The sequence below is a fragment of the Nelumbo nucifera genome, chromosome 1 (genome assembly GCF_055504915.1).
Source record: "Nelumbo nucifera cultivar China Antique chromosome 1, China Antique-T2T, whole genome shotgun sequence".
NCBI lineage: Eukaryota > Viridiplantae > Streptophyta > Magnoliopsida > Proteales > Nelumbonaceae > Nelumbo > Nelumbo nucifera.
The window spans coordinates 605439-619682 of record NC_142649.1 but is presented as its reverse complement, the minus strand read 5'-3'; the positions used below and the strand labels follow the sequence as shown (position 1 = coordinate 619682).

Below are 14244 nucleotides of genomic sequence, written 5' to 3'. Positions count from 1 at the left end.
TCCACCCACATCAAGGTGCGCCAACCAACTCCATACTCCGGTGCTCGTGATGCTCGAGAGCTTGAAAACTTCTTGTGGCAACATGATCAGTACTTCTCCACGACTGGCATCCATGATGACCAAACTCAGGTACATACAGCCGCCATGTATTTAAATGATATTGCAATGTTATGGTGGCGTAGATGTTGCCAAGACATTGAACGTGGCACTCGTGGACCCTCAACACCTGGGCCGATTTCAAGAGAGAGATCAAGCGACAGTTCTTCCCCGAAAATGTTGAGTACTTGGCACGAAGAAAGTTGAAGAACTTGAAGCACCAAGACTCATTGCATGACTATGTCCAAGAGTTCTCAGCCTTGACCCTTGAGATCTCCAACATGTCTGACAAAGACCTTTTGTTCAACTTCATGGATGGTTTCAAACCATGGGCGGAGCTCGAACTACAACGGCGTGGGGTGAAGGACTTAGCAACAGCCATGGCGGTGGTCGAGCAACTAGTTGATCTAAGGAAGTCAGAAGAGGAAGACCACCAACCACATAGCCCACGTACCAATAGCTTGAGTGGGGGAGATCAGAAATCAACCTCTACATAGGAGAAACAATGCCCACTAACAAGCCCAACAATTACCAACAAGGGAAGAAGCCACAAAGAGCCCAAAGCTATCAAGGCCACCGATTCACTAGGAGACCAACTACTCCTCCTGTGCCTTGTTACCATTGCAATGGGAAGCATTGGACGAGTGATTGTCCAACATGGAAAAAACTCAATGCCCTCATCGCCAAACTCAACGACTGTGAAGAGAGTGATGAGGAGAAACCCACAGCGACGCCAAGAGTAGGCGCCCTCCAACTCATCAATGCCATGGTTAAGAAAGAGGTCACATCAAAGCGGCCCACAAGGGGCGGAAATATGTAGACATCACCCTCGGCGAGAGGCCGACCCAAGCCTTGGTGCACACTGGGGCCACCCACAACTTCATCTCGCTTGCGGAGGCAAAGCGACTCGGCTTGACCACCACCAAACAGACAGGGTGGATCAAGGCTGACAACTCAAGGGCCAAAGCCGTAGAAGGCATGGCTCGTGGAGTAGAGCTCCAAGTTGGGTTATGGAAAGGACCCATCAATCTATCTGTAGTACCTTTGGATGATTTTCAAGTTGTCTTGGGAATGGAGTTTCTCGCACAGGCGGAAGCAGCTCTCATGCCACACATAGACAGTCTGCTCATCTTGGACGAGTGTTCTTGCATGGTTCCAGTGACAACAGCCTTGAAGGTACATGGGAAGCAACTTTCGGCCCTGCAATACTATCAGGAAGCAGATATCCATGAAGCCAGCGCCGTGCCTACAAGGAAAACCCCATCTCAATCATCTCACATCAGCACTGGCACGAGTTGGGAAGTCATCGCCAGGAAGAAGTCTCCCCCAAAGCCGTTCCAACATCAGCGCCAGCATCAACATCAACACCGGTGCCAGTACCAATGTCAACACCAGCACCAGCATCAACATCAACAATGGCACCAACGTCAGCGCCACGAGCCGACAACATAGAAGACTCCTGGAAGACCCAAGGCCGTCTCTAGCCACAACCAGTTCCACTATGACAATCAATGGGGAGAGCGAGTACCACTAAATCCACTTAGGTACCCTATCCGCCACCACATTGATCAAGCCAACCTTCATAGGAGCCTTGTGAGGAGCAACCCTTGGGGGAAAAATCATCAAGGGGAACAGTACTCGAAAAATCCAAACCTTCATTTTGACCTAGCCCTGGCCACAAACTTTCCAACCACCAAAGCAGAACATCCAAAATCCTACCTTGAAGCAGCCAGGCAAGGACTTAACGTAGAGATTAGCCATAGGTTTTCCCACCATCAAGAACACCCTAAAGACTTCCACCCAACCTCATGCCCGGGCCTTGGAAGAGACCAAGTTCGTGGAGTAGTTGAAGAACCCTCCTTCATCAACAGCAGATCTGAGCCTCAAGCAGAAGCCAGTATTCGAGGACGAAGACTGAATTGAGTGGGGGAGACTGTCACAAGTGTTCTCTTCGCCGCGCCATCAAGTGCCATCCATCGTGCCTACAGCCGCCACTCTAGTGTCCAAGTGTGTGTCATGGGTGGGCTATGCATGTATTTTTGTATGGGGGGATTGCCAATGGCATTCTTGTAACTACTTAGTATGATTTTTCATCCTTTTGATGTATCCTTATGTCACTCCCCCAAAAGCTTAACGTACTCTTTGAGGGGAGGTAGGTAGTCGAGTGAATCAAGAGCATGTAAAGGTTAAGCATGAGATCCCCTCGATACTGAACTATGTGCTTATGCTTGCCATCCGTTAATGCAATACAATTTGCCTTTTGTCTAATTTGTGTGCCATCTTTGTTGCCTTTTCTTGTGTTGTTGCTTGTTGCTTAGGCTTACTCGTCGCATTCGAGTGCCGCACGGGGCCTCAACGACTAGCCCCATGACAGTTGGTATCAGAGCAGGAGCTCCTACACATAGTTGGATCTTGGCACTAACCCAAACAAAGAAGCACAGGAGGAACAAGAAATTGATGCTATATCAGTATTGCCTACCAAGGATTCCAATTCAGAGGGTACTGATAAAGGGAAGGTTTCAGAATTGCTGGCTTAGGGAGTCCCTAACCCCGTTTCTCTGTGTTTACCTTTTCAGTCTGTGGGTCATTGTATACATCCCTCTAAGATTTGTTTATCGAATTGTGCAGGTACAACCAACACCACTCCTCCCTTGAATACTCTAATGGACTGTGCCACAACGCAAGATTCTGAAAACCTTTCGGACAATAGCTTAGAACAAGAGAGAGATAGAATCTGGTTCCTAATTTTAGAAAACCTTTTGGACCCAACCCTAGGAGTGGAGAATAGTGAAAATAGAGTAAACCACCCCTTCACCCAACCAAAGCCAATATCCCAAACCTTAATCCAGGAGGATGTTAGGAGGTTGAATCAGGAGGAGAAAGAAGAGTCAAAAGGAAACAGAAGACTGGGAAGGAAGAGTGAAGGAAGTAAGGTATATTTAAGGAAGAAAGGAAAGGAAAGAAGAAGAAAGTAAAGTGAGTTAGAGAAGATAAAGTGTGGAATTAATTATGAGAGGAAGGAAGAGGGGAGCCTGAAAAGGAAAAGAGGGGAACAATAGGCAACCATTGATAAGGGGTTTCAAGCAGGTTGAAATGAAGATAGTCAGGTGGAATGTAAGAGGCCTTGGATGTGCCAGAAGAGGAGAATAATCAGGAATACTCTCAAAAAAGATAGACCAGATCTGATTTTGCTTCAAGAAACCAAACTATCTGAAATGAATAGAAGGTGGATAAGAAGCATTTGGGGAGCCAGGGGTTTAAGCTGGTCGTTTGCCCCATCATGGGGAGCCTCAGGAGGGATCTTGGCCATTTGGAGAAATGAGGACATGGAGTGTGTGAAGGAATTGATTGGTAGATACTCAGTCTCCCTAAAAAATAGAAGACCCTCGGATGAGAGAGAATGGGTGGTAACAAATGTATATGGTCCCAACTCCTATAGAGACAGGGAGGCTTTTTGGGAGGAGTTATGTGCTATTAGAGAATTTGGGAGGGACCATGGTGTGTGGGAGGTGATTTCAAATTTTCAATGTTATCAGATTTTCAGGAGAAACAAACAAGCCAAACCAAGGAATCACTACCAGCATAAGGAAGTTTAATAACTTAATTGATTCCATTGAATTGTGCGAACCTCCGATGTTAAGGGTGGACTATACATGGTCAAATTTTCAATCCCCCCCAACCTGCTCCAAGCTGGATGGATTTCTCATCACTCCCGACTGGGAAGAATTGTGGGGCTCAATAGTAGTGAAAGGGCTACCTAGGGTTACCCTCTTTGTTAAGGGGAGATGTGCTTCGTTTACCTTCTAAATTGCCTATGTGGATGACATTGTAGTTACCGTTCAAAATAAGCAAGAAATTGATAGCCTGAAACACTTTCTCAATGCTAAATTTAAAATTAAAGATTTGTGATAATTGTGATACTTCTTGGGGTTTGAAATTGCTAGGTCCAAAGATGGCATGTTCATTTCCCAACATAAGTATGTGCTTAACTAGTTCACTAAAATAGGCAAACTTGGGGCCAAACCAACTACCACACCTATAAATCTAAATCATAAGCTCCCCACTTCTAATGGAGAGTTACTTGAGGATATGAGAGTGTTTCAAAGGTTGCTTGGGGAGTTGTTTTACTTGTACGTGACTCACCTTAACATTTTTTAAGTTGTTAGTGTTATTAGCCAATTTATGCATGCCCCTAGAGATACGCATATGGTTGCAACAAAGACAGTTTTGTGTTACTTGAAGGGTACGCCAGGAAAATGTATCATCTTTGGATAGCATGGTCACAGGAAACTAGAAGCATATACAGATGCAAACTGGATAGGATTTATTGATGATAGCATGTCTACCTCTGGGTTCTTGGAGGAGCAAGAAATAGCCAGTGGTGATTAGGTTTTCAGCTGAAGCGAAATATAGAACCATGGCACAAGGTGTATTTGAGCTTTTATGGATACAATGGAGGAGACAGATGTCAAATATGACAAGCGCCTAATGTTGTATTTTGACAATGAGGCGGCCATTAACATAGCACATAATCCTATCCGACATGATCGAACAAAGCATATTAAGGTGGTAAGGCATTAAGAGAGAGTGGCATCTAGAGAAGTTTGCCTACCTTTTTTTATCAATAATGTTAGTGTAGGGGTATTTCTGTCTTTATACCTTGATTGATGTTGCTGATCTGTAATGTTGTGTTGAAACGTGTGCTCTTAACTTAAGTAAGGGCACATAGGCCTTTTCAGTTATGTTTTAATAATAATATAAATACTTACTGGCCGACTGGGAGAAAGTAAGTTGACACTTTCAGTTCGAACCAGAATTCTCTCTTCTCTCTTTCTCTCTTTCTCTCTTTCTCTCTTTCTTTATCACTTTTTCTTCTTCTACATAACTGAACACAGTCAGGCCGAACTCTAAGGCAGACCTGAATTATAACATGGTATCAGAGCTAGGTTAAATCTGCCTAGATTTCTGCTTGCCTAGGGTTCATTCTCTGCGCACCCTATCTAGGGTTTTCTTCCTTTTTTTCTGTGTTCGATTGGAGATAAGGGAAAGGGCTGAAAAGGAGTGATCGCCCTCTTCCCTTGGGGGTCTCTATGCCTCCAGTCAGGTCGTATGTGGTCAGTTGCTATGATTTCAGAGATCGCCCACTCCTAGTAGAGGAAGAATAGTGGGCCGAACTGTGTGTGGCCTTTGTGTGTGGACTGCTCTCCTGCTCGCATGGGTGTTACTTCAGCGATAAGGTAAGAGATTTCAATGCATGATATCTGTTATGGATTAAATAGGAGGTGTGTTTCAGACCATTTGCTAGGGTTTCGGCCAGTAAGACCTAGGGTTTATGCAGGTTTCTTTGTGCATTTTGAAGGAAGAAATATGATCATATAGTGGTGAGATTTCAAGTAGTTGTAGGAGTAGGGTTTGTGGTGTGAGCACACTTTTCAGCAACAACAAGTGCTAAAATCAGTGTGACAAGTGTGATTTAGGGTTTGTGGTGTAAAGAGCACACATTCCAGCAACAATTAGTGCTGCAATCAGTGTGACAGGTGTGACCTAGTGGTGTGTAGTGTGCAGATCTCAGTGATAATAGAATTCAGCAAGTGTGCAGAATTGGTGATAACATAATGGGAGACAATAATGATTATAAACCTAGTGTGATGGTGCCTACAGACTACCTGAATGTTCTGATGACTTCCATTAAGTTAAATGGAGAGAATTATGTGCCTTGGGCTAAATCCATTGAAGCCTTTCTGAAGGCAAAAAAGAAGGTAAAACATATCAGAGAGGAGAAACCCTCCTTTGACTCTCACGAGTATGAAGACTGGGAGCAAGAGGATGCTCAGATCATCACATGGTTGTGGAACAGTATGGAACCCAGGATTAGTGTGAACTTCATGTTCCTTGATACTACCAAAGATGTGTGGGACCATGCGAAGAAATTGTATTCGGGGCAGGACAATACAACCAGAGTTTATCAGCTTTATCAAGAGTACTTTAATCTGCAACAGGGCAATCAGAGTCTTGAGGAGTACTATGCCAACATGAGGAACATACGTAATGAGTTGAATGTCTATCATCCTCTCACTTCTGATGTCAAGATCCAGCAACAACAGAGAGAGCAGCTTGATGTGACTAGATTTTTGGTGGGACTAAAGTCTGAATATGAACCAGTACGGGCTCAGATATTAGGGGGATCAGCTCTTCCATCCCTAGAAGAGGTATTTGCTCGACTTCGGAGGATTTCTATCAAATCTACTGAGAACTCTAATATCTCAGATAGATCTGCCTTTGCTGCATCGAGAGGCCGTGGTGGTAGAGGTGGAGCTCGGGAAGCTCAGCCTAGCCGTGGTGTTGGTAGTGGTTCTGCATATGGCCGAAGTGGCAATGGTGGGTCTACTTATAATCGTGGTGGTGGTCGTACTGGGAGCAGAGATTCAGGGGGAGCCCGTGGTAGAGGACGTAGCTCAGGCCCGAGGAAGTGCACTCATTGTGGTATGGATGGACATACCATAAACTATTGTTATGATTTACATGGTCCTCCCTCAACCTGGGCCAATCATGCCGCGACCGGTGACTCAAGTTCTAGCTTTAGACAGGAGAATCATTCATCTGACCAGTTGCCTCCTACATCCACAGATGGTCCCATGAAGGAGATGGTGAGTGTTCCCCGTGATGAATATGAGAGGTTTATCCAATCACAGCAGAACACGACGACTTTTGCTCACTCAGGTATGGCTTGTCTGGCATCTACACCCAATCCCTGGATCATTGACTCTGGAGCCTCCGATCACATGACTGGAACTCCAGGTGTGTTTTCCTCCTTATCTCATTGCTCAACATCACAATCTGTTACCCTTGCTAATGGTTCCACATCCTCAATTTGTGGTGTTGGCAATGTTGACCTAGATCCTGTATCCCTCTCATCAGTTCTGTATGTTCCTAAATTGCCTTTTAACCTTATGTCTGTTAGTAAGCTGACCAAATCACTTAACTGCTCCATTACCTTTTATCCTTCTATGTGTGTCTTTCAAGATCTCAAGACGGGGATGAAGATTGGTGGAGGGCATGAAGCAGGTGAACTGTATTATCTTGACGGTGGTGGTGGTAGAACTTCAACAGCTCTCCAGTCATCTCTTTCTCCTCTCCAGTGGCACTACCGATTTGGTCATTCGTCGCTCAAAGTCTTGAAGTCCTTAGTTTCGTCCTTGAGTCAGCTTTCTGTTTTGGATTGTGAGTCGTGTCAGTTTGGGAAACACCATCGTGTTCCTTTTAGTTCTAGGGTTGATAACCGTGTGTCAAGTCCTTTTTCTTTAGTTCATTCAGATGTTTGGGGTCCTTATAAAGTAATGTCATATAATGGATACAGATATTTTGTCATTTTTGTGGATGATTTTTCAAGGATGACGTGGCTCTATATAATGAAAGAAAGAAGTGAATTGTTTACCATTTTTCAAAAATTTTATGCTGAAATTCGTAACCAATTTGGTACCCACATCAAAGTTTTTCGTTCTGATAATGATCGCGAATATTTATCCTCATCATTTCAGGAATACCTGGACCAACACGGCATTATACATCAGACCTCGTGTACCTACACCCCACAACAAAATGGGGTGGCTGAGAGAAAGAATCACCATCTCCTTGAAACAGCAAGATCCCTAATGCATCACATGCATGTTCCCAAACCTTTTTGGAGTGATGCAGTGCTTACCTCTTGTTTTCTGATTAATCGGATGCCCACGTTCATCCTTGATGGTCAGTCTCCGTTTCAGGTCTTGTTTCCCACTTTGTCTCCGTTTCCTCTTACGCCGAGAGTTTTTGGGTGTGTCTGTTTTGTCCATAATCTGGGTCCCGGGAACGACAAGTTTGATGCTCGTTCTCTCAAGTGCATCTTCCTTGGCTATTCTCAGACCCAGAAAGGGTATAGGTGTTACCATCCTGGTTCTCAACGGTCCTTTGTGTGTGCTGATGTCAGTTTCTTTGAGTCTACTCCGTTCTTTTTGGGGTCTGGTGATGCTTCTTCCTCCCCATCACCTCCTCCTCTTCCACTTCCCGTAGTCGATCCTCCTCCCTTTGTTCCAATCGTGACCAAATCCTTGCCTTCGGTGCCACCACCTGTTGAACGCCCACCTATCCGTCATGTGTATACACATCGCCCACGTGCACCAGCTACTACTCCTCCGGCTACATCTCCGTCGACGGATCCGGCACCAGACCCCCACTTAGCATCTGAGATTGATCTACCCATTGCTTTGCGGAAAGGTAAGCGTACTTGCACCCTTCATCCCATTTCTAATTATGTTTCTCTTACTCACCTTTCCGCTTCCCATCGCCAGTTTGTTACCTTGTTATCATCAGTTATTGTTCCTAAAGATGTCCAGGAAGCCCTTGCCTCTCTAGGGTGGTGTTGTGCCATGAAAGAAGAACTCTCAGCCCTTCATCATAATCATACTTGGGACCTCACTACTCTTCCTCCTGGGAAGCAAGTTGCTGGTTGTAAGTGGGTTTATACGGTTAAGTATCTGCCTGATGGTAGTGTTGAATGCCTGAAAGCGCGATTAGTTGCAAAAGGGTACTCCCAAACCTATGGCATTGACTACACAGAGACCTTCTCACCGGTTGCTAAGATAGGGTCAGTTCATGTTGTGATCTCTCTTGCAGCCATGTATGAGTGGCCACTATATCAGCTTGATATCAAGAATGCCTTTTTGCATTGTAACTTACTCGAGGAGGTCTACATGGAGCAACCTCCAGGGTTTGTTGCTCAGGGGGAGGATGGTAAGGTGTGCAGACTAAGGAAGGCTATATATGGGTTTAAACAGTCTCCTTGAGCATGGTTTAGTAGGTTCAATGAGGTGGTAAAGAAGTTTGGCATGAAACAGTGCAAAGTTGACCATTCTGTATTTAGTCATGACTCTCCGGAAGGAAAAATACTGTTGGTGGTGTATGTAGATGATATTGTTATTACTGGGAATGATAACATTGGCATTGACAGGCTAAAGACTTATCTGCAGGATCACTTTCAGACAAAGGATCTGGGTAAACTGAAATACTTCTTGGGGATAGAGGTAGCGAGATCCAAGTATGGGATTAACCTGTGCCAAAGGAAGTATGTGCTTGATTTGCTAGAAGAAACAGGCTTGTTGGGTGCCAAACCAGCCGAAACACCCATGGACACAAATACCAAGCTAAAAAGTGATATGGGTGAAGTGTTTGAAGACCCTGGCAGATACCGACGACTTGTGGGCAAACTGAACTACCTAACCATTACCAGACCAGACATCTCATTTGCAGTTAGTGTGATAAGCCAGTTCATGCAAAACCTCTGATTCCTCATTGGAATGCGGTTCTGAGAATTGTGAAGTATCTAAAAGGGGCCCCGGGCCGCGGTCCGATATACAAGAGTGGGGGAAAACTTGAAATAGAAGGGTATTCTGATGTTGATTGGGCTGGTTCTATGTCTGATAGGCGGTCTACTACAGGCTATTGCACGTTTCTGGGAGGTAACTTGGTGACATGGAAAAGTAAGAAGCAGACGGTTGTGGCAAGAAGCAGTGCAGAAGCAGAATATAGGGCTATGGCGCATACCGCTTGTGAATTAGTGTGGCTAAGGAACCTTCTACAGGAAGTAGGGTACAACATTAACACTCCAATGAAACTCTATTGTGATAATCAGGCTGCAGTTCATATCTCCTCTAATCCAGTGTTTCATGAAAGAACCAAGCACATTGAGGTTGACTATCACTTTGTGAGGGAGAAGGTGCTGAATGGAGAGTTAGACACTACACATGTTAATACAAGAAATCAGTGGGCTGACTTATTTACAAAAGGCTTGAGTCGGGGAAGAATGGACTACATATGTAACAAGCTGGTGAGTATAGAGGGGGAGTGTTAGCGTAGGGGTATTTCTGTCTTTATACCTTGATTGATGTTGTTGATCTGTAATGTTGTGTTGAAACGTGTGCTCTTAACTTAAGTAAGGGCACATAGGTCTTTTCAGTTATGTTTTAATAATAATATAAATACTTACTGGCCGATTGGGAGAAAGTAAGTTGACACTTTCAGTTCGAAACAGAATTCTCTCCTCTCTCTCTCTTTCTTTATCACTTTTTCTTCTTCTACATAACTGAACTCAGTCAGGCCGAACTCTAAGGCAGACCTGAATTATAACAAATAACAAAATCAATTTCATCATAAGAAGAAATTGAGTATAATAAGAAAGGGAAGGGAGAAACTCTCTTCACCCTCCCCAACATAAATAATACAACAAAGCCTAGAAATAAGCCATTCCTTCCCACCCTTAACAAGTGTATCAGCAACAGCATTTGCATCTCTTTTGACCCACTTACAAGACACCTCTACCCCCTACAACTAGACCTGTTCATGGGCCGGTCGGGCTTGGTCATGTAATTAGGCCCGCGGGCCTGACCTCGGGCCTAACACAGTAAGCCCGACTGTGTTACGGGACGGGCTCAAGATTTGTCAAAAAAGCCGGGCCCGAGCCTGGCCCAGCCCGACTCAGCATTATATATTATGTATTTTATATATTATATAAAATATATAAATAATATAATGGTTATTGAAATATATATATGTATTTATAATTTAATATATACATTTTTTTATTTTTTCTTTATAATTTCTCTCTCACTCTCTCACTCTCTATTCAACCACTTCAGTAGTAGTAACAACATGGGCTAAATTTCAGGCTTGGGACTAGGCTCGGGCTTCGGGCTTTTTATGAGGATCGGGCCGGGCTCGGGCCTTAGAAAAATCTGTTAATACAGAGTGAAAGCCCGGCCCGGCCCATGAACAGGTCTACCTACAACAATTTAACAACTTTCCTCTTCTCATAAATGTAACACCACCATCCAATAAAGAGCAACCGGCTTATGCATTTACCAAGGGAGTTCCTAAAGCGAAATTGCAGCAATATCTAAGCAAGCTAGGCATGATTGACATCTATGCTCAGCTTGAGGAGTGTAGAAATACTAGGCTGGATGGATCATAGTCTTTTATGTTTTGTTGTTCATTGATTAGTTTGAGTTATGGGCCTTTAGCCTTTTTTTCCTTATAGTTATCGTCAGTCGCCCCATTAAGGGCAATCTTCTAATTGCCATATTAGTTTCTAATTATTATTAATAAAAGTGATTGGGGGCTGGAGAGAGTTGTACGACTGAATGTTCTCCTTCCTTCTTCTCTCTTCTCTTCTCTTACTCTCTTAACCTCACACTACTTGTATTTTTCTGATTAAAGGAAGAATAATTGCTAATTAGTTTTCTTCTGCGCCACTAGACTTTGCCTCCATTTGGTTGCCCACCGAGCTCTCTTTGTCATTCATCATTAGGTTTTACAATCATTATGTTTGAAACATTTCCATACCTTATGTCTTTTCATAGAATATGAAATTTTAACAAATTTTAGTCAGCACAAATGCTTCTAAAAAAAAAGAAAACTTGTTACAGTACTTTTAATATACATTAACAACATAAACATTATATCTTCCGTAACTTAATGAAGGATATTACAAGTAGCAAATTATAAACTAAGTTTTTAATATAGTTCATGATCATTAGATGATAATTTACCATGACTAAACAATGAAAGATGATATTACCATGACTAAACAATGAAAGATTTTTACCAAACACTTCCTATGAATTAAGAACAAAACACTTGATTTATTCTGATAATATTTTCAGAAGGACCTAGAGGATTCAACATTGGCAGCCATCAAATAAAGATTACATTCATCTATAAAAACAGTACACACCTTCAGTCTGAGGATCCACAAGGAATTTATTCATACAATCAACAAAGTTGGTCCCATTAAAAGGGTCACCACCAATGCCTACACAGGTTGATTGACCTAGGCCAACAGCAGTTGTTTGGAAGACCTGTAGGGAATAAAAAATTTCATCAAAATTTTCAGACAAGATGAATAACATCACACTATTACCTATACCTGCGCAGGTTTATTGACCAAGGTAAAACATGGGATATTGAGTATCCAAATCTAATGCATCCAAATACATTTTTAACGGTAAAAGAATATGGGGAACAAGATGGAAACTGGAAAGCCAGCAAAAACAGAACTAAACAAATGATATTTTATTTGATAATCTTTGTATTGGTAAAATTGGTTTCAGCATAGATGTCATAGAAAAAACAATTAAATGGATCCTGTGAAGATGCATTTTCTTTTTTTTTATGAATATCCTGTGAAGATGCAATAACACCAGAGAACAACTATTAGTCAGAGTAGCAACGTTGACCCTTGAATCAACACAAAAGAGCATCAAGAATGAGATCTTACCGCTTCATACGTCAAGGTACCAGATCGAGAAACAATCCCTACACGTCCTGGTTTGTGAATGTACCCAGGCATGATTCCAATTTTACACTCTCCTGGCTTGATAATGCCTGGGCAGTTTGGCCCAATCAACCTGGTCTTGGATTGCTTGTTTAAAGCAGCCTTCACTCGCACCTGAAATGTATAATTATTTGTCTTAAGTTCACCGCGGAGAAACAAAATCCAAACCCAACTGAGTAGTTAGCTAAAACAATATGGGGCTTGCATGTATCAAGTGAGAGAGAGTATGTGTGTGTAGGACTCAAGATCTCCCTGCACATAGTACAATCAGACTAAGAATGCTTCATGCTTGCAGTGATAAGTAGAATTAAGAGTTTTGCCTCAAGGAAAGCTACAAATATAGATGCATTATTAAATGAACAAAACTTGTTTTTTCTTTGGGAGAATATCTCGTCTATACTCCACATTTGCACATCTTTATTGACTATATGTGTCTAAATATATATGATGATGGCCAATAGTCCAATTGCATTTCCCTCATCCAATGTCATCTACCTGGCATCGAATAAATACAGCAAGTACATCCAAATCTTATGTTAACTCATCAAGAAAATATCATCCCAACCATTTACCAATTATCAATATCCTTAATGTCAACTCCCTTTTAATTCCATATTCCAACAGCCGTAAACCTCCTGGTCAAGTGCTTTAACCCAAATTTCATTGTATCAGCCTTAGGGGCTGTTTGATAATAGATGAAATGGTTGAACTGAATCACTTACTACTTTGTCTTTAAATAGATAAAATAATTAAATTATAAAATATTACCTCTAAAGCAATCAAACCCAACTTCAATTTCACTTTCAACCATTAAGGAGCTCACAACCTGCTTAACAACGAATTCACCAAAAGCAGTGCTTTAAAAGGTGTGTGAAGCGTACACCTGGAGGTGCGCCACCAAAATGCCTAGAGGCATATGCCAAAGGCATTGACATCAAGAGGCATATATTCACCTCACACACACTTCATATAAAAAAGACAGAAAAAAAAAGAATAAAGAAAAGAAAGGAAAGTAAAGTAAAGGGAAAGAAAAAGAAAGAAAAGGAAAGAGAAGGAAAGTGAAGGAAAGAGAAGAGGAAAGAGGGCCAGGGACTTCACCCCCAGATACCCCCCTAGCTAGTCTATGCATCTTCATTCTTCTTAATATAAAAGATTTTTATTAAAAATAAAGAAAAATGAGATCCTCCTCATCCCCCTCTTAAGGAGGCTTATGCCTCTTACGTTCTGAACTACGCCTCGTGTCACACCTCTACATTTTAAAACATTGACTAGAAGTAATACTACAGCAACAATTATGCTAGATATCCATGAACAATTGCAAGGAGAAAACTGGTGTTAGAGTCGGCTAAACAGATTAGTCTTGTATCTCTTTATTAAGTTGTGCTTTGTCACTTATGTCTTACTTTAAGTTGCACGTCCCAACAATTAAGTAGGGGCATATTAGTCTTTGTTTGTAATCTTAGCATATCTATATAAGCTTGAGGTTGGCTGGGATAGAATTTATTCTCTCTAGTCTAGACCATGCTCTTCTCTCTTTCTCTCTCTCTTTCTTTCCCTCTTCTATCTACAACCTATGACTGCAACATAAGGGCTGAAATATTAAAACATGGTATCAGAGCACTAAAGAGAGAAGCAAGGCTGCGATTTCACTTCCTAGGACTAGGAGATTGGAATCACTCCTTTCTTTTCTTTTCCTTTCTTTCTAGGTAGCAGAGTGAGATAAGGGACTGTAGGGCTGAATTGTGTGATGGAGAAAGTTGCAGAATGCATTCCAGGTGTTGTTC

At 42.4% G+C, this 14244-nt stretch overlaps 1 protein-coding gene across 3 annotated transcripts in view; it reads right to left on the bottom strand.

The window, feature by feature from the left end:
• The window catches only part of LOC104586082 (succinate--CoA ligase [ADP-forming] subunit alpha, mitochondrial), a 42388-nt gene that overhangs the window by 15138 nt on the left and 13006 nt on the right, over window positions 1-14244 (bottom strand). For all 3 annotated transcript variants that reach the window (XM_010243195.3, XM_010243197.3, XM_010243196.3), the window contains exons 4-5: window positions 12404-12574; window positions 11861-11984 (exon numbers count right to left, since the gene is read on the bottom strand). In XM_010243195.3, coding sequence (XP_010241497.1) covers window positions 11861-11984; window positions 12404-12574 — 295 coding nt within the window. The remainder of the gene's footprint in view (window positions 1-11860; window positions 11985-12403; window positions 12575-14244) is intronic.